This window comes from Convolutriloba macropyga, chromosome 2 (assembly GCF_964194025.1).
Source record: "Convolutriloba macropyga chromosome 2, txConMacr16.3, whole genome shotgun sequence".
NCBI lineage: Eukaryota > Metazoa > Xenacoelomorpha > Acoela > Convolutidae > Convolutriloba > Convolutriloba macropyga.
In genome coordinates this window covers 71706798-71727077 of record NC_134469.1, presented here as the reverse complement: position 1 = coordinate 71727077, position 20280 = coordinate 71706798, and the positions used below count along the sequence as shown (strand labels likewise).

Here is a 20280-nt window from a genome sequence, read left to right as displayed (position 1 = left end):
TTATACTAATATTCGCAATTTTTTCAAGTTTTTAAAATTTTTGTCAGTTTTTGAGTTCTTTCAGTCCTGGGTGTCAAGAAACCTTCTCTGGGGTTTTATAATAGGTTACTGCGTAGTTTCTAATGGTACTGCAATTGTTTCAACAATTTTAACATCACGAATTTAGCATTTGAGAAAACGTGCAAATTTCAATTTTAAATTCATTTTTCATTATTCACGTCTTTCCGGACGCAAGGGACAGAAAACTTCCTTAAGGGTTTGATAATAAGTTACTGAAAAATTTTTATTTGCCATGTAATAGCTTTCAATTTTTTAATTTGACAAATTTAAGCCTTTTTTTTATAAAACTTGCATTTTTTTCTTTTTTTTCAATTTTTTTTGTCTTTTTAGGTTTTTCCTGTCTAAGGAGCCAGCGAACCTCCTGCTGGGTTTGGTAGTAGGTTACTGCATTGCTTCTAGTGGTAATAGAATGGTATGCAGCGTTTTAACATCACGAAGTTTAGCAATTTTTTATGAAACTTGCTATTTTTCAAATTTATAAAATTTATTGTCATTATCTAAGTTTTCTGAGACCCAGGAGCCAGGAATTCTCCTATAACCTTTGTTAATATGGTTTTCAAACTTTTTGTTGGCCATGGAATGGTTTTCGTCATTTTATTATTACAAATTTTAGCAAAATTTTTATAAAACTTGCAATTTTTTCAATTTTTTTGAATTTTTTGTCAGTTTTTAGGTTTTTTCAACCTCAAGGGCCAACGAAGCTACTGCAGGGTTTGATAATAGGTTACTGCATAGCGTCTAGCTGTAATAGAAGGGTTTTCGACATTTTAACATCACGAACTTTCGCAATTTTCTGATGCAACTCGCAATTTTTAAATTTTTAAAATATTTTGTCATTTTTAGGTTTCTCCAACCTCAAGGGCCACCCAACCTCCACCAGGGTTTGATAATAGTTTACTGCATGGTTTCTAGTGGTAATGGATTGGTTTTTCAACATTTTACTATCACGCGTTGTAGCAATTTTTTGATGAATATTGCAATTTTTTTAAAATTGTTTTTAAATATATTGCAATTTTCAGGTTTCTCCAACCTCAAGGGCCTCCCAACCTCCAAAAACTATCAAAAACGGGATAAACAGGTTGCGCCCAGCGGGCATCAAGTGCTCTTAGAGCATTTCAGCTCTGTTTCAGCTCAAACTGTTTTGGAGACTCATACTTATACTTATGGTGTGAAGGGCGGTTCTTAGAGGTTGAAGACACCCCACCCCACTGTTGCCTAGCCCACCTCCCTCCCCTTCAGCCCAGTGCACCCCCACCCCCCCCCCCCCCCCGGTGGCTACTGACGAACAACCGATCGCTAAAAACACGTAATTTTATACTAATATTCGCAATTTCAAGTTTTTAAAATTTTTGTCAGTTTTTGAGTTCTTTCAGTCCTGGGTGTCAAGAAACCTTCTCTGGGGTTTTATAATAGGTTACTGCGTAGTTTCTAATGGTACTGCAATTGTTTCAACAATTTTAACATCACGAATTTAGCATTTGAGAAAACGTGCAAATTTCAATTTTAAATTCATTTTTCATTATTCACGTCTTTCCGGACGCAAGGGACAGAAAACTTCCTTAAGGGTTTGATAATAAGTTACTGAAAAATTTTTATTTGCCATGTAATAGCTTTCAATTTTTTAATTTGACAAATTTAAGCCTTTTTTTTATAAAACTTGCATTTTTTTCTTTTTTTTTTCAATTTTTTTTTGTCTTTTTTAGGTTTTTCCTGTCTAAGGAGCCAGCGAACCTCCTGCTGGGTTTGGTAGTAGGTTACTGCATTGCTTCTAGTGGTAATAGAATGGTATGCAGCGTTTTAACATCACGAAGTTTAGCAATTTTTTATGAAACTTGCTATTTTTCAAATTTATAAAATTTATTGTCATTATCTAAGTTTTCTGAGACCCAGGAGCCAGGAATTCTCCTATAACCTTTGTTAATATGGTTTTCAAACTTTTTGTTGGCCATGGAATGGTTTTCGTCATTTTATTATTACAAATTTTAGCAAAATTTTTATAAAACTTGCAATTTTTTCAATTTTTTTGAATTTTTTGTCAGTTTTTAGGTTTTTTCAACCTCAAGGGCCAACGAAGCTACTGCAGGGTTTGATAATAGGTTACTGCATAGCGTCTAGCTGTAATAGAAGGGTTTTCGACATTTTAACATCACGAACTTTCGCAATTTTCTGATGCAACTCGCAATTTTTAAATTTTTAAAATATTTTGTCATTTTTAGGTTTCTCCAACCTCAAGGGCCACCCAACCTCCACCAGGGTTTGATAATAGTTTACTGCATGGTTTCTAGTTGTAATGGAATGGTTTTTCAACATTTTACCATCACGCGTTGTAGCAATTTTTTGATGAATTTTTGCAATTTTTTTAAAAAAATTTTTAAAATATTTTGTAATTTTTAGGTTTCTCCAACCTCAAGGGCCACCCAACCTCCACCAGGGTTTGATAATAGTTTACTGCATGGTTTCTAGTTGTAATGGAATGGTTTTTCAACATTTTACCATCACGCGTTGTAGCAATTTTTTGATGAATTTTTGCAATTTTTTTAAAAAAATTTTTAAAATATTTTGTAATTTTTAGGTTTCTCCAACCTCAAGGGCCACCCAACCTCCACCAGGGTTTGATAATAGTTTACTGCATGGTTTCTAGTTGTAATGGAATGGTTTTTCAACATTTTACCATCACGCGTTGTAGCAATTTTTTGATGAATATTGCAATTTTTTTAAAATTGTTTTTAAATATATTGCAATTTTCAGGTTTCTCCAACCTCAAGGGCCTCCCAACCTCCAAAAACTATCAAAAACGGGATAAACAGGTTGCGCCCAGCGGGCATCAAGTGCTCTTAGAGCATTTCAGCTCTGTTTCAGCTCAAACTGTTTTGGAGACTCATACTTATACTTATGGTGTGAAGGGCGGTTCTTAGAGGTTGAAGACACCCCACCCCACTGTTGCCTAGCCCACCTCCCTCCCCTTCAGCCCAGTGCACCCCCACCCCCCCCCCCGGTGGCTACTGACGAACAACCGATCGCTAAAAACACGTAATTTTATACTAATATTCGCAATTTCAAGTTTTTAAAATTTTTGTCAGTTTTTGAGTTCTTTCAGTCCTGGGTGTCAAGAAACCTCCTCTGGGGTTTTATAATAGGTTACTGCATAGTTTCTAATGGTACTGCAATTGTTTCAACAATTTTAACATCACAAATTTAGCATTTGACAAAACGTGCAAATTTCAATTTTAAATAGGTTGATAATAGGTTACTGCATAGCGTCTAGCTGTAATAGAAGGGTTTTCGACATTTTAACATCACGAACTTTTGCAATTTTCTGATGCAACTCGCAATTTTTAAATTTTTAAAATATTTTGTCATTTTTAGGTTTCTCCAACCTCAAGGGCCACCCAACCTCCACCAGGGTTTGATAATAGTTTACTGCATGGTTTCTAGTGGAAATCGAATGGTTTTTCAACATTTTACTATCACGCGTTGTAGCAATTTTTTGATGAATTTTGCAATTTTTTTTAAATTTTTCAAATATTTTGTAATTTTTAGGTTTCTCCAACATCAAGGGCCTCCCAACCTCCACCAGTAATTGATAATGGGTTACTGCATAGTTTTAAGTGGTAATGAAATGGTTTTTCAACATTTTACCAACACGAATATTAGCAAGTTTTTTGGACAAAATCTGCGATTGTTTCAAGTTTTTTGAAAGTTTGTCATTTTTTAGGTTTCGCCAGCGAACCTCCTTGGGCGTTTGATTATTACTGCGTAGCTTCTGGATGTAATTGAATGTTTTTCAAGATTTTAATATCAACAATTTTTAAAAAAAAATAATTGGAATTTTTTCAAGTTTTTTTTAATCTTTTTGAATTTTTATCATTTTTCCGGCACCAGGGTCCTAGTTCTCCTCCAAGGTTTGATGATAGGCTGTTGCATAGTTTCTAGAGATAATGGAATGATTATTAATATTTTAATGACTCCAGCTTTAACAAGATTCGAGTAATTTAATTTTTGTCAAATTTTCGGAAAAATATTATGTTCCCAGGTTATGGATCTTTTTGAGCCAGTGAAACTATTTAAAGCTTGAAATAGGTATACTGGATTGTCTCTTGAGACAATGAAATGGTTTTGAAGATTTTAATTTCTTGAATGTTAGCAAGATTTAGTTGAAATTTGCGATTTTTTAAAAAAATTTCGAATGTTTTTGTCCTCTTCTGAGTTAAACGATCTTTACTGGCCAACGAAGCTTTTCAAGTCTTGCAGATTGGTTACTTGACATAACTCCAGAGACAAAAAAAATAATTTTAAACATCTTAACTGCAAAATTTTAAGCTTTTCTTTTATTTTTTGCAATATTTTGCGAATTTTTAAAATATCAGTTCATTTAATTTATTAACTAATAAGGCTAGAAAACTAAGGCTAGCCTCACTTAACCGTGGCTAGCTACTGACGAAGCCAATCGCTCGCCGGTCGTTTGAGAGCAATTCTCCCGACGTTAGTCGGTTATTTTCCTTTTTCCAGTATCACATCACTGCGCAAGACTCACATCTTCAACAGAGCAGTTCACTACTGCTATAATTTCTGATGTTTTTCTTTTATCAAAATAACCTATAACAAGTATTCACAGATTTTAAAAATATGTCTTCCGAAGATATTTTCATTACTCTGGATTTTTCCGAGGTGAAAATTGGCTTTCTATTATGGCTTTTTCCTGGGTGAAAAGAATTTTAAATGTAAAACTTAGCACAAATTTAACTGAACAAAATTTTAATTTTATCTGCGCAAGAAGGCAATTTGTAACTAACGAGGAATTTGTCTGTAATTAACGAGGAAACCATTGGGGTTTTACATTTTTGCTGAAAAGCTTCAATTTGGTTCTATTTTAAGTCAGGAAAAGAAATCAGGATTCTATTAAACACATTCTCATTGAAGCATTCTGGATTCATTCAGCTATTTTGTTTACAAACCGAAAGTGGGTTTAACAAAGTATGGAAAGGTAGTTTTGGTATTTAATTGTCGCCATCATTAAAATTATTATGTTCCCAGTTTATGGATCTTTTTGAGCCACTGAAACTATTTAAAGCTTGAAATAGGCATACTGGATTGTCTCTTGAGACAATGAAATCGTTTTGAAGATTTTAATATATTAAATTTCAGCAAGATTATGGTAAAATTTGCGATTTTCAAAATTTTTGAATATTTTTGTCCTTTTACGGTCATTACTGGCCAACGATGCTTTTCAAGTCAAGCAGATGAGTTACTTGACATAAATCTAGAGAAAAAAAGTTTTGAACATTTTCACTGCGATTTCTGGAAGTTTTTAAAATTTTGCAACACTTCGCAGTTTTTTTAAAATATCAGTTTTTGATTTATTTACTAAAAAGGCTAGAAAACTAAAAGATGCAGAGTCGAATCAAGCTACAGCTAGCCTCACTAAACTGTTGCTCGCCACTGACAAAGCCAACCGCCCGCAGGTCGTTTGAGAGGAATTCGCCCGACGTTAGTTGGTTATCTTCAACTTTTTAGTATCACAAATTTTATCGATTTTTTTGTAAAAATTGCTTTTTTAAATTTTTCAAACATTATGGTAATTATCTAAGGTTTTCCAGCCCCAGGTGCCAGGAAACTTCCTGCAGGGTTTAATGATAGCTTATTGAAAAGTTTTTATCGACCATGGAATTGTTTTAAACTTTTTAATATCACAAGTTTTATCGATTTTTTGTTTGACAAAACTTACAATTTTTTTATAGCTGCGAAGCTGTAAGCTGAGCAAAGCTATATTGCGTTGCTCTTGGTTTTTTGTTTCGTCGTCTGACGCTCTTTTTTCGTTTTACATTTGTTCACACAGCAAAGCTGAAAAAGTCAAATTTTCTGAATGACTTCTTCCTCTCACTAACGGCATTTGCGCGCGTGACGTCATTTCTCACTTGCTTTAGCAAAGATTTTTAGGTTATCTGAGTGATTAGATTTTGATCATACGTGACTTACCTCACTCAATAAAATGACTTTTGCACTTTAAAACTTAAGTTTAATTTTAATTTGTTTAAGGTCAGGAACTCATTTGTGCAGTGAAGGTCCCTAATAAGAGGCTTCTGCGGAATGAATTTTAACGAGCTTTATTAATTTATTGCTGAAAGTATTTTACCTAGTTTTTTGAGTGGCGTCGATTTTTTTTCAATTTTGATCTGTATTTGTTTCTATCTCTATTATATAGCGCGCAGGTCTATTCTTTCGCAGCTATTCCGGCAATCTGCCGGCTATAATTTGAATATTTTTTTATTTTATCCATCCACAAGAGCAAAGGAGCCCCCTTTAGGGTTTAGTAATAGGTTACTGTATACGATTTAGACGTAATGGAATGATTTTAAGAGTTTAAAATCACAAATTCAAGCAATATTTTAAAAGTCTTTTGCAATTTTTTCAAGTTTTTGGAATGTTTTTTTATTTTTCTTCAATGTTATTGTGCCCCAGGGGCCTAGGGACTTCCTCCAAAGTTTGATGACAAGCTGGTGCATAGTTTTTGGAGTTAATGGAATGTTTATCAAAATTTTAAGTACTCCACCTTTAGCAATTTTTTGATAAAGTTTTATTTTTAATTTTTCGCAAAATTATCATGTCTCAAGTTTATGGATCGTTATGAGCCTGTGAAACTATTTAAAGCTTGAAGTAGGAATAATGTATGGTCTCTTGAGACAATAAATTTATTTTGAAGACTTTGATATCGTTTTTTGGCAAGATTTTGTTATAGTTAGCTATTGTTTTCAAAATTAAACATTTTTGTCCTTTTCTGAGTTCAACAATCATTACTGGCCAACAGAGCTTTTCAGGTCTTGCAGATGGATTACTTGACTTAACACCAGAGACAAAAATAGTTCTGAACATTTTCACTGCAAAATCTGGAAGCTTTTTAAAAAAATTTTCAATATTTTTCAATTTTTTATAATATCAGTTTATTATTTGATTTATTTACTAACAAGGCTAGAAAACTAAAAGTTCCAGAGTCGAATCAAGCTAAAGCTAGCCTCACTAAACTGTGGCTAGCTACTGACAAAGCCAACCGCTCGCAGGTCGTTTGAGAGCAATTCGCTCGACGTTAGTCGGTTATGTTTAAGTGGCGGGCGCAATTTGAAGTTCTCCTCCAAGGTTTGATGATAGGCTGTTGCATAGTTTCTAGAGATAATGGAATGATTATTAATATTTTAATGACTCCAGCTTTAACAGGATTCGAGTAATTTAATTTTTGTCAAATTTTCGGAAAAATATTATGTTCCCAGGTTATGGATCTTTTTGAGCCAGTGAAACTATTTAAAGCTTGAAATAGGGATACTGGATTGTCTCTTGAGACAATGAAATGGTTTTGAAGATTTTAATTTCTTGAATGTTATCAGGATTTGGTTGAAATTTGCGATTTTTTAAAAAAATTTTCGAATGTTTTTGTCCTCTTCTGAGTTAAACGATCTTTACTGGCCAACGAAGCTTTTCAAGTCCTGCAGATTGGTTACTTGACATAACTCCAGAGACAAAAAAATAACTTTAAACATCTTAACTGCAAAATCTTAAGCTTTTATTTTATTTTTTGCAATAATTTGCGAATTTTTAAAATATCAGTTCATTTAATTTATTAACTAATAAGGCTAGAAAACTAAGGCTAGCCTCACTTAACCGTGGCTAGCTACTGACGAAGCCAATCGCTCGCCGGTCGTTTGAGAGCAATTCTCCCGACGTTAGTCGGTTATTTTCCTTTTTTCCAGTATCGCATCACTGCGCAAGACTCACATCTTCAACAGAGGAGTTCACTACTGCTATAATTTCTGATGTTTTTCTTTCATCAAAATAACCTATAACAAGTATTCACAGATTTTAAAAATATGTCTTCCGAAGATATTTTCATTACTCTGGATTTTTCCGAGGTGAAAATTGGCTTTCTATTATGGCTTTTTCCTGGGTGAAAAGAATTTTAAATGTAAAACTTAGCACAAATTTAACTGAACAAAATTTTAATTTTATCTGCGCAAGAAGGCAATTTGTAACTAACGAGGAATTTGTCTGTAATTAACGAGGAAACCATTGGGGTTTTACATTTTTGCTGAAAAGCTTCAATTTGGTTCTATTTTAAGTCAGGAAAAGAAATCAGGATTCTATTAAACACATTCTCATTGAAGCATTCTGGATTCATTCAGCTATTTTGTTTACAAACCGAAAGTGGGTTTAACAAAGTATGGAAAGGTAGTTTTGGTATTTAATTGTCGCCATCATTAAAATTATTATGTTCCCAGTTTATGGATCTTTTTGAGCCACTGAAACTATTTAAAGCTTGAAATAGGCATACTGGATTGTCTCTTGAGACAATGAAATCGTTTTGAAGATTTTAATATATTGAATTTCAGCAAGATTATGGTAAAATTTGCGATTTTCAAAATTTTTGAATATTTTTGTCCTTCTACGGTCATTACTGGCCAACGATGCTTTTCAAGTCAAGCAGATGAGTTACTTGACATAAATCTAGAGAAAAAAAGTTTTGAACATTTTCACTGCGATTTCTGGAAGCTTTTTAAAATTTTGCAATACTTTGCAGTTTTTTTAAAATATCAGTTTTTGATTTATTTACTAAAAAGGCTAGAAAACTAAAAGATGCAGAGTCGAATCAAGCTACAGCTAGCCTCACTAAACTGTTGCTCGCCACTGACAAAGCCAACCGCCCGCAGGTCGTTTGAGAGGAATTCGCCCGACGTTAGTTGGTTATCTTCAACTTTTTAGTATCACAAATTTTATCGATTTTTTTGTAAAAATTGCTTTTTTAAATTTTTCAAACATTATGGTAATTATCTAAGGTTTTCCAGCCCCAGGTGCCAGGAAACTTCCTGCAGGGTTTAATGATAGCTTATTGAAAAGTTTTTATCGACCATGGAATTGTTTTAAACTTTTTAATATCACAAGTTTTATCGATTTTTTGTTTGACAAAACTTACAATTTTTTTTATAGCTGCGAAGCTGTAAGCTGAGCAAAGCTATATTGCGTTGCTCTTGGTTTTTTGTTTCGTCGTCTGACGCTCTTTTTTCGTTTTACATTTGTTCACACAGCAAAGCTGAAAAAGTCAAATTTTCTGAATGACTTCTTCCTCTCACTAACGGCATTTGCGCGCGTGACGTCATTTCTCACTTGCTTTAGCAAAAATTTTTAAGTTATTTGAGTGATTAGATTTTGATCATACGTGACTTACCTCACTCAATAAAATGACTTTTGCACTTTAAAACTTAAGTTTAATTTTAATTTGTTTAAGGTCAAAGGAACTCATTTGTGCAGTGAAGGTCCCTAATAAGAGGCTTCTGCGGAATGAATTTTAACAAGCTTTATTAATTTATTGCTGAAAGTTTTTTACCTAGTTTTTTGAGTGGCGTCGATTTTTTTCAATTTTGATCTGTATTTGTTTCTATCTCTATTATATAGCGCGCAGGTCTATTCTTTCGCAGCTATTCCGGCAATCTGCCGGCTATAATTTAAATATTTTGTTATTTTATCCATCCGCAAGAGCAAAGGAGCCCCCTTTAGGGCTTAGTAATAGGTTACTGTATACGTTCTAGACGTAATGGAATGATTTTAAGAGTTTAAAATCACAAATTCAAGCAATATTTTAAGTCTTTTGCAATTTTTTCAAGTTTTTGGAATGTTTTTTTGATTTTTCTTGAATGTTATTGTGCCCCAGGGGCCTAGGGACTTCCTCCAAAGTTTGATGACAAGCTGGTGCATATTTTTTGGAGTTAATGGAATGTTTATCAAAATTTTAAGTACTCCACCTTTAGCAATTTTTTGATAAAGTTTTATTTTTAATTTTTCGCAAAATTATCATGTCTCAAGTTTATGGATCGTTATGAGCCTGTGAAACTATTTAAAGCTTGAAGTAGGAATAATGTATGGTCTCTTGAGACAATGATTTTATTTTGAAGATTTTGATATCGTTTTTTTGGCAAGATTTTATTATAGTTTGCTATTGTTTTCAAAATTAAACATTTTTGTCCTTTTCTGAGTTTAACAATCATTACTGGCCAACAGAGCTTTTCAAGTCTTGCAGATGGATTACTTGACTTAACACCAGAGACAAAAATAATTCTGAACATTTTCACTGCAAAATCTGGAAGCTTTTTAAAAAAATTTTCAATCTTTTGCAATTTTTTATAATATCAGTTTATTATTTGATTTATTTACTAACAAGGCTAGAAAACTAAAAGTTCCAGAGTCGAATCAAGCTAAAGCTAGCCTCACTAAACTGTGGCTAGCTACTGACAAAGCCAACCGCTCGCAGGTCGTTTGAGAGCAATTCGCTCGACGTTAGTCGGTTATGTTTAAGTGGCGGGCGCAATTTGAAGGTTGTAGTGTATATGCGAGCCGAAGTTAGATATCAAGCACGAACACTAATCAAAAGAAAACCTTAATAAAACAGTCTAGCTATCAGTTCTATGAAAAGAGTTAGTATAGTGGACTATTGAGAATTTGTTTTTCAAGGTGCTAATGTCAAAGGTGTCCAGGAACCCACAAAGGCAGAGAATCAATCACGCAATCTTCCTGGTGGTGAATCAACCGCTGTTGCTAAGCATTCAGGCATCTCACCTGTAGCGCAACCGTATTCTTCTCAACCTGAACCACTTCATCGACCGTCCGAGCCCTCATCATCCGAAGGTGATAGTCACGGTCAGCTTGCTTCCTCACCTAGCCAGCAGAGCGATGATGCAGCGGCACCCAGCTCGCCCTCGTCCCCTGACAAAGTCAAACAACAACACTTTTCTGGGAAACCAGTGGTCCCCGAAGTGCTGGTGCGTTAAGTTTGTTGAAAAATTGTTTTATCCGCCATACTTTCCTTGACCATAATTGTGCTGGTTGCAAGTTTTTTAATTGCTCTTGAACGAAGGTCATAGCAAATATTGTAATTGTGTTGATCTTATGCAAATTTTTTGCTTGACTGTTTTTGCGCTTTTCTTCTACAACATTCTTTGACTTCTCAAGTGACTTTTTCACGCTTTCGTTTTTTATTTCTGAGTGATCTCTTGCTTTCGCTCCGAAGTAATGTTGCTAATATAAAATCGGTTGCAGCATACCAACAAGAAGGGCCGGATAGCCGAGTGGGCAGTGCTTCTGACTAGGGAGAGGGAAGTTAATGGTTTGACTCCCGGCGTGGGCAAATGTTTTTCCGCCCGCCTGTCGTTCGAGAGCAATTCTTCCGACATCAGGCGGTTTATGTTTTCACTCTATGGAAGAAAAGCTTTTGTTAACAGATGGGTGCCATGTTCTCCAAAGTGTTTGACAGTGTCTCTTTCGCCAGCCACTGTGCTGTCACCTGGGTCAATCCGGAAACTAAATGTAAGTATCTTCCTAGTTGGCTGGCATCTTATATGGGTGGCGGAGATACTTGAATACCTATTTGATCAATTTAAACTGATGATCGTGATCAGTGGTGAGCGTGTGTTTGTTATAGCCGAGTACATACTCATTGCCTCTGACAACGGCGTGTATAGTCTTGATGTCGAACAAGTGTATATTTCGGAGCCCGAGCTCAGACAGATTTACTCCTCGAGGACCACATGGATGCAGGTGAGTCATTTTAAATCGCTCTTTTTGTTCACATGTGGCATTTTTATAAGCAGTTTATTTTTAGTTGTAACCTGAACTCTATCGCATCAAATGTTTATTCTCCCATATAGAAAGTAACTGGACATTTGGGAGTGTTTAATAGCCGACGTCAGCCTCTCAAACGGCTATTATTTAGGCGCTCTTCTTTTTCTTTTACAATTGAAAGAATTTGAATTGTATTGAGGCGCTGTCTTTTTTTTAAGATCTGTTCACACATATTCATGATTTTTGAAGTCAAATTGAAGTAGTAATTTTGGTCACGCCGAAAGAGGAAGTGGAGCGAAAAAGCGAGTGGTTTTGCGGCGTGCATTTTTTTGTAGAGAATACGGGGTTTTTTGCTCTAATTTTAAAGTAGAGAATACGGTGTTCGAACAAAAATTCGCTTTCTCGGTGGTTTTTTGTTCACATGTGGCAATTTCATTTGAAGTTTTATAACTGTTTTATTTTCGATTTGTTGGATCGGATTTTTTTTTCTAAATGGTTTTCTCCAATCCATTCATAGTTCGTTCTAGGCAAATTTTTTTGTTTGAACTAAATTTTCATTTTTCGTTAGTGGTTTTTTGTTCACATATGAGAATTTCATTTTGATTTTTAATTTTCGATGTTTTTTCTGGGTTTTTTTCTAATTGGTGCTCCCAATTCACTCATAGTCCGTTCTGGGTCTAGTTTTTTGTTTAGTCAATAAAATTTCTTTGAATTGTACGTCAGGACGTCCTGCTATGTTTTCTTTTATTCGCTTTACCTTTTGGTCACGTTTTTTGTTTTACATAAATCAAGATTTTCCCGTTTGATTTCTGACTTACCTCACTCACTGTTTGAACTGAATGGTTTTTAAATCCATTCACTCAATGAATTACAAAAGATAGTGAATACAGTCAAGGTCAAAAGAGCAAAATCAGAAGAGACGGGATAAACCGATAACGCGCAGTCATTAATAGCCGCCGTCAGCCTCCCAAACGGCTATTATTTAGGCACTACTTTTAATTCGCTTTACCCTTTGATCGGGTTTTTTGTTTTACTCAAGTCACGACTTTCACGTGTGACATGTGACTTATCTCACTCGCTGTTTCAACTGAATAGTTTTTAAATTCATGCACTCAATGAATTACGCGAGATAGTGAATAACGTCAATTTCAAAAGAGCAAAATCAAAAATGGCGGGATAAACCGATAAAGCGCGGTCATTAACAGCCGCCGTCAGCCTCCCAAACGGCTATTATTTAGGCACTTTTTAAAATTCGCTTTACCTTTTGATCACATTTTTCGCTTTACTTGAATCACTACTTTCACGTTTGACATCTGACTAATCTCACTCACTGTTTGAACTGAATCGTTTTTAAATACATTCACTCAATGAATTACGCAAGATAGTGAATACAGTCAAGGGCAAAAGAGCATAATCAAAAGAGACGGGATAAACCGATAAAACCCGGTCATTAAGTCACAGTTGGTAAGTTCATTAGTGTTTGCTAGCTGAAATTGGTATTGAGTATATTAGCTTTCTTTTTAGAAGCTGAGTTAAGTATTTTTAGAATTCAATTGAAATTGTACGCCGAATTAGAACACTTTTTGACACTGAAAAAAAGAGAACAAAATTTGTCAATTTATCTCTTTTTTTTTCATTTTCTGTTTTAATCCCTATATGCATCGAGCGCGTCATCGTTGGCTATTTTCCGGCAATTTGCCGGCTATGTTTTTCGAATTGTGAGGATATATTAGAGTTTTCTTCCAATATGTGTTCCATCAGTCTCCTAGTTTTTTATGTTTTTGCTGCGAGGTTTTCCGGAGTCATCTGGCAATTTTTTATATTCGTCGTCTCCATCGATGATTCTTGTGAGCATTTGATTTCTTTGTTTTTAATAGCCCCACAGCGATAGCTGGGGCTATTATTGGCCATCTCTTGTTATTTTTTTTCAGTTCTAATTTAAATTGTATTGGGGCGCTGTTTTTTTTAAGATCTGTTCACACATTTTTATGATTTTTATAGTCAAATTGGAGTTGTGATTTTGGTCAAGCCGAAACAGGAAGTGGATTGAAAAAGCGAGTGTTTTTGCGGCGTAAAATTTTTTCGCTCTAAATTTGAAGTAGAGTGAGGAAACGGTGTTTGAACAAAAATTCGCTTTCTCGCTAGTGTTTTTTTTGTTCATGCGGCAATTTCACTTTGATTTTCACTGTTTTTTTTCGATTTGCTGGATCGGATTTTTTTATTAATGGGTTTCCCAATCCATTCATAGTTCATTCTAGGCCTAGTTTTTTTAACCATGTTTTTTTCTCGCTAGTAGTTTTTTGTTCACATGCGGCTTTTTGACATTTGTTTTCAGTTTTTATTTAATTTTTATCTGATTTTTTGGGAAATGGTTTTCCCAATTTATCAAATCCCGATTTAGGTCTAGTTTCTGTTTAGTCAATGAGCATTTTTTGTTTTGTACGTCAGGACTTTTCTTGCTATGTTTTTTAAATTTTTTATCTGTTCACTTATTTTTATTTTTGAAGTTGCGGCGTGTATTTTTTGCTCTAATTTTAAAGTAGAGAATACGGTGTTCGAACAAAAATTCGCTCTCTCGGTAGTGGTTTTTTTGTTCACATGCGGCAATTTCATTTCGATTTTTATAACTGTTCTCTTTCGATTTGTTGGATTGGATTTTTTCTAATTGGTTTTCTCCAATCCATTCATAGGTCGTTCTACGTCTAGTTTTCTGTTAGAACTAAATTTTCATTTCGCGTTAGTGGTTTTTTGGTTACCTATTGGAATTTCATTTTGATTTGTACTGTTCGATTTTTTTATCTGGTTTTTTCTAATTGGTGCTGTCAATTCACTCATAGTCCGTTCTAGGTCCAGTTTTTTTTTGTTTAAAAATTTCTTGAATTGTACGTCAGGACTTGTCCTGCTATGTTTTTCAGTTTGCCTTACTTTTTGATCACGTTTTACTTGATTACTTTCACGTTTGACTTCTGACTTACCTCACTCACTGTTTCAATTGAATATTTTTTAAATCCATTCACTCAATGAATTACGAAAGATAGTGAATGCAGTCAAGTTCAAAAGAGCCAGATCAAAAGAGACGGGATAAACCAATAAAGTGCAGTCATTGTCCTTGAAAATTAGGTGTTTGCTAGTTTGTAAGTGCATTAGAGTGTTTGCTAAAATTGGTATTAAGCTTATTAGCTTTGATTTTAGAAGCTGATTTAAGTTGTTTTAGAATCCAATTGAAACTGTTCGACGAATTAGAACACTTTTTGACACAGAAATCAAATAGATAAAAGTTTGTCAATTAATCTCTTCTTTTTTCATTTTCTGTTTCATTCCGATATGCATCAAGCGCGTCAACAGTGGCTATTTTCCGGTAATGTGCCGGCTATGGATTAAGAATGGTAAGGATTGATTAGAGTTTTGTTCCAATATGTGTTCTTTTAATCCCCTAGATTTTTGTTTTTTACTGCGAGGTTTTCCGGAGTCATCTGGCAATTTTTTATATTCGTCGTCTCCATCGATGATTCTTGTGAGCATTTGATTTCTTTGTTTTTAATAGCCCCACAGCGATAGCTGGGGCTATTATTGGCCATCTCTTGTTATTTTTTTTCAGTTCTAATTTAAATTGTATTGGGGCGCTGTTTTTTTTAAGATCTGTTCACACATTTTTATGATTTTTATAGTCAAATTGGAGTTGTGATTTTGGTCAAGCCGAAACAGGAAGTGGATTGAAAAAGCGAGTGTTTTTGCGGCGTAAAATTTTTTCGCTCTAAATTTGAAGTAGAGTGAGGAAACGGTGTTTGAACAAAAATTCGCTTTCTCGCTAGTGTTTTTTTTGTTCATGCGGCAATTTCACTTTGATTTTCACTGTTTTTTTTCGATTTGCTGGATCGGATTTTTTTATTAATGGGTTTCCCAATCCATTCATAGTTCATTCTAGGCCTAGTTTTTTTAACCATGTTTTTTTCTCGCTAGTAGTTTTTTGTTCACATGCGGCTTTTTGACATTTGTTTTCAGTTTTTATTTAATTTTTATCTGATTTTTTGGGAAATGGTTTTCCCAATTTATCAAATCCCGATTTAGGTCTAGTTTCTGTTTAGTCAATGAGCATTTTTTGTTTTGTACGTCAGGACTTTTCTTGCTATGTTTTTTAAATTTTTTATCTGTTCACTTATTTTTATTTTTGAAGTTGCGGCGTGTATTTTTTGCTCTAATTTTAAAGTAGAGAATACGGTGTTCGAACAAAAATTCGCTCTCTCGGTAGTGGTTTTTTTGTTCACATGCGGCAATTTCATTTCGATTTTTATAACTGTTCTCTTTCGATTTGTTGGATTGGATTTTTTCTAATTGGTTTTCTCCAATCCATTCATAGGTCGTTCTACGTCTAGTTTTCTGTTAGAACTAAATTTTCATTTCGCGTTAGTGGTTTTTTGGTTACCTATTGGAATTTCATTTTGATTTGTACTGTTCGATTTTTTTATCTGGTTTTTTCTAATTGGTGCTGTCAATTCACTCATAGTCCGTTCTAGGTCCAGTTTTTTTTTGTTTAAAAATTTCTTGAATTGTACGTCAGGACTTGTCCTGCTATGTTTTTCAGTTTGCCTTACTTTTTGATCACGTTTTACTTGATTACTTTCACGTTTGACTTCTGACTTACCTCACTCACTGTTTCAATTGAATATTTTTTAAATCCATTCACTCAATGAATTACGAAAGATAGTGAATGCAGTCAAGTTCAAAAGAGCCAGATCAAAAGAGACGGGATAAACCAATAAAGTGCAGTCATTGTCCTTGAAAATTAGGTGTTTGCTAGTTTGTAAGTGCATTAGAGTGTTTGCTAAAATTGGTATTAAGCTTATTAGCTTTGATTTTAGAAGCTGATTTAAGTTGTTTTAGAATCCAATTGAAACTGTTCGACGAATTAGAACACTTTTTGACACAGAAATCAAATAGATAAAAGTTTGTCAATTAATCTCTTCTTTTTTCATTTTCTGTTTCATTCCGATATGCATCAAGCGCGTCAACAGTGGCTATTTTCCGGTAATGTGCCGGCTATGGATTAAGAATGGTAAGGATTGATTAGAGTTTTGTTCCAATATGTGTTCTTTTAATCCCCTAGATTTTTGTTTTTTACTGCGAGGTTTTCCTGAGTTATCTGGCTATTTTTTTATTCGTCGTGTCCATCGATGATTCTTGTGAGCTTTTGATTTCTTTGTTTTTAATAGCCGCGCAGCGATAGCTGGGGCTATTATTGGCCTTTTCTTGATATTTTTTTTTCAAATCGAATTTGAATATTATTGGGGCGCTGTCTTTTTTTAAGATCTGTTCACACTTTATGATTTTTATAGTCAAATTGGAGTTGTGATTTTGGTCAAGCCGAAACAGGAAATGGATCGAAAAAGCGAGTGGTTTTGCGGCGTGAAGTCTTGTCACTCTAGTTTTACAGTAGAGTGAGAAAACGGTGTTTGAACAAAATTTTTGGTCATTTACAATTTTTTGCATTGTACGTCAGAACTTTTCCTGCTATGTTTTTTACATTTTTAATCTGTTCACACGTTTTCATGATTTTTGAAGCCAAATTGGAGTAGTGGTTTTTGGCCACTCCGAAACTGAAATGCTGGGCAAAAGTGAGCGGTTTTGCAGCGTGAATTTTTCTTTCTTGCTTTAATTTTCAAATAAAGTGAGAAACTGCTTTGTTTTTTGCTATGTTTCCTGCTATGTTTTTTTACTTTGTTGTCAAGATTTTTGTTCCGACCATGTGACGTCACAAGCACTTCAAATCTGCCTTTTGTTTATTCGTCAATGCAATTTCAACTAAGTTGCGTGCGTGACGTCATTTTTCACTGTTATTGGATCGAGTTTTTTTGTTCATTCGCGTGATTTAGTTTTTGGTCTCTTGTGACTTAACTCGCTCTCAAAAATGACTTCGTCACTTTGAAATTGACTTTTCTTTTAATTAGAAGAGACAAGTTGAATTGAATGTATGGAGGTTATATGAGAGCAGCTAATAGAGGCAGCAGTAACTTGTACAGATTCTTAATGAAGAATTTTATTTAACCCTTAATGGAAAGAATTAATTTCTTTTTTGGTCTGTCTTACTTTTTTCACCTTTTTTGTGACTGCAGATCTACGAAGCTATTGCGGCTATTTTCTAGCAATCTGCCAGCTATTTTGTTGACATATTTTGTCAATCAACTGACTCCTCACTTAATGCAGTTGAAAGTTTTCAGGAGCTATCTTCATTTTTTGTTTAATAGCGGCCTCGGCCGGCTATTATAGCGCTCCTAATTTTTTTACTTCATCGTTCTAAATTTTTTTTTTGCTTTACCTTATTTCACAGCTTGTTAAACATTTTGCGTGAAATTTTTCTGACTTCTCGAGGCTAGTTCCACTTTTCTCTCATTCTGCTAAGTGTTTTTAGACAGCAGTTGCTCCCCAAAGCAATTCGGAATGAACAGAGTCAGTATCGAATTACGAAATCAGAAATAGAAATGGGACAAACCCATAAAGCTCAATTTTAGATGCCAGTTTCTCGAACTTTGTTCTTAGTTATCATCTCTGATGCTTATTGGTATTGATACTAGCTCCTATGTCGTCTCACTACGAAAGAGGACTATATTCAGCTCCAAAGTGACATCAAAATAGTTCGCACTCTAATGTTTGTGTATAAAAATTTTTTTTTTAGTTTTTATCTTCTTTCAAGACCAATCTTGGCTATGGGAATCAACGGCGGCTTTTTTCCGGCAATCTGACGGGTTTGGTTTTCTTTTAAAATTTTAATGGAGGTCATAGACGTCTGTCGTGTTTGCTTTCCGGAAATCTATCGGCTATGTTTTTAACTTCGTGTTAGTTTTTTCTCGCGCTCCTGTTTCCGACTTAAGTCACTGTTTCAAACGAATTGAATTTGGAGTTCATTCAACATTTTTATACGATTATGTTTAAAGTCAAAAGGCGAAATCAAAAGAAACAGGATAATCCGATAGGGCCTGGACATTAGGATCATTATTTGAATCATAGTGCGTTAAGATAGTAATTGCTTCCAAACAAAATTTGGAGAATTTATTTAAGTCTTGTGGCCATTTTGAGTGCAATTTTTGCTCAACCGATTTTTCGTCTGACGTTTTTATCTTATCGTCCTCAAGAGTGGGATAAACAGTTAAAGCCAAGAGGACATTAAATGGCTGAGCAGCTCTCTAGGTTCTAATAGACTCTAAGTATTGATTAATGGAAAATGTTGAGGAGATAAATTGATGGTGTGTACGGTGGTTTGACCCCCGCCCACTCTGTCACTGCACCCCTCAACCCTCCCCAAACACTCCCTTCGTCCAGCCCTCCAACCCACCCTTTAATCGCTAGACCACCCTGAGATTCCCAATCCGCTCTCCATCCCCCTCATCTAGTGCACGCCCTCATGCTAGCATCCCTAAGCGGCAGCTGGCTAATGCCGATGCCAACCGGTCCATGTCTTTTGAGCGCAATTGTTGTTCGTCGGCTCGTTTCAAAGTTTCTTTCAATGAACTGATTGTTTGTTTTAATGTTAAGATGAATTGCCCTTCAAATTAGAAATTGCCAAATGCGACAGAGTAGATCCAGTTTTTGTGTTTTTGTTGCCTTCAAAAGCTCCATTATAATTTATTAATTGCACTCAAACGAAATCTTTAGCAATACTATTTGTCATGCTGCTGTTTTTTAATGCAATTTATTTGTACAACAAACTTTGTACAACGGTCTGAGATACCCCCTCCGCGTAACCCCCCCCCCCCTCCATGTAATCCACATTCCAAATTTTAGGTTCTCTGTTTAGACCCATTGTGTTTTTATGGCCCGGGTTACATTTACTACGTGCGCCTTGATGGGCGTAAAAGTTATATCCCCACTAAGCTACGGTCCCGAAGCAGAATAGATCCAAATTTCCCACGTGTAGTTAAACGTGATTTGGTGGTAGTTGAAAGTTGACAGTTTATGCCGCACAAATGTGTCCTACTGTTTAATTGACAACTATGTGAGTCTGACGGATGTGATGTGTCTTTAGGTGCATGAGAACCAATTGATATCAATTTCGGGCACTCGGAAAACGTACGTGTGTCAGCATGATTTGGCTGCCCTGTACACTAGCAGCAATCGAACTCTGATGAGAGGAGTGTCCAGCATGATCGCATCCAGAATTGGACTAGCCAAAACACAAAAGATTCAAGCCACTCGTGGCTGTCTCAAATGCTGCCTCAGTAAGTCACGCATATAACGTAGTTTTTTCATGATGGATATTTTTTGGCGTTCTTAGTGCCACGTTTGCGCTGATAACAAAATAACACTTGTAAAGAGCGGCCAATATCGTCTGCCTTTTGTCTTTCTCTGCCAAATTGCTTACATAGTTTTTTTTTTTACAAAAGAACCCAATGGTTCAGGCACCGAATTTTTTCAAAGTGAAGATATTTGAAGCTTCGAATCATGAAAATTAGGACGCAACGCACACTTCACTAGGGGAAAACAGGGAACTGACGATATTCGCAATTTTAGTGGCCCAAACACCATTGGATCCATTTTGAGGAGCTGTGTTGATCACAATTGGATTTAATTCTAATGTGTGCTTTTGAGTTTTTGCTGCAAATTGTTGTTAATAGCTGCTATAACTGAGATTTT

The 20280-nt window shown here is 35.0% G+C and overlaps 1 protein-coding gene across 1 annotated transcript in view; it reads left to right on the top strand.

Annotated features, from left to right (window-relative positions):
• LOC142334676 (mitogen-activated protein kinase kinase kinase kinase 5-like) overlaps positions 1-20280 on the top strand; it is a 255273-nt gene that overhangs the window by 145633 nt on the left and 89360 nt on the right. The window contains exons 12-15 of the mRNA XM_075382898.1: positions 10549-10856; positions 11316-11400; positions 11516-11631; positions 19673-19865. Of these exons, the coding sequence (XP_075239013.1) occupies positions 10549-10856; positions 11316-11400; positions 11516-11631; positions 19673-19865 (702 nt within the window). The remainder of the gene's footprint in view (positions 1-10548; positions 10857-11315; positions 11401-11515; positions 11632-19672; positions 19866-20280) is intronic.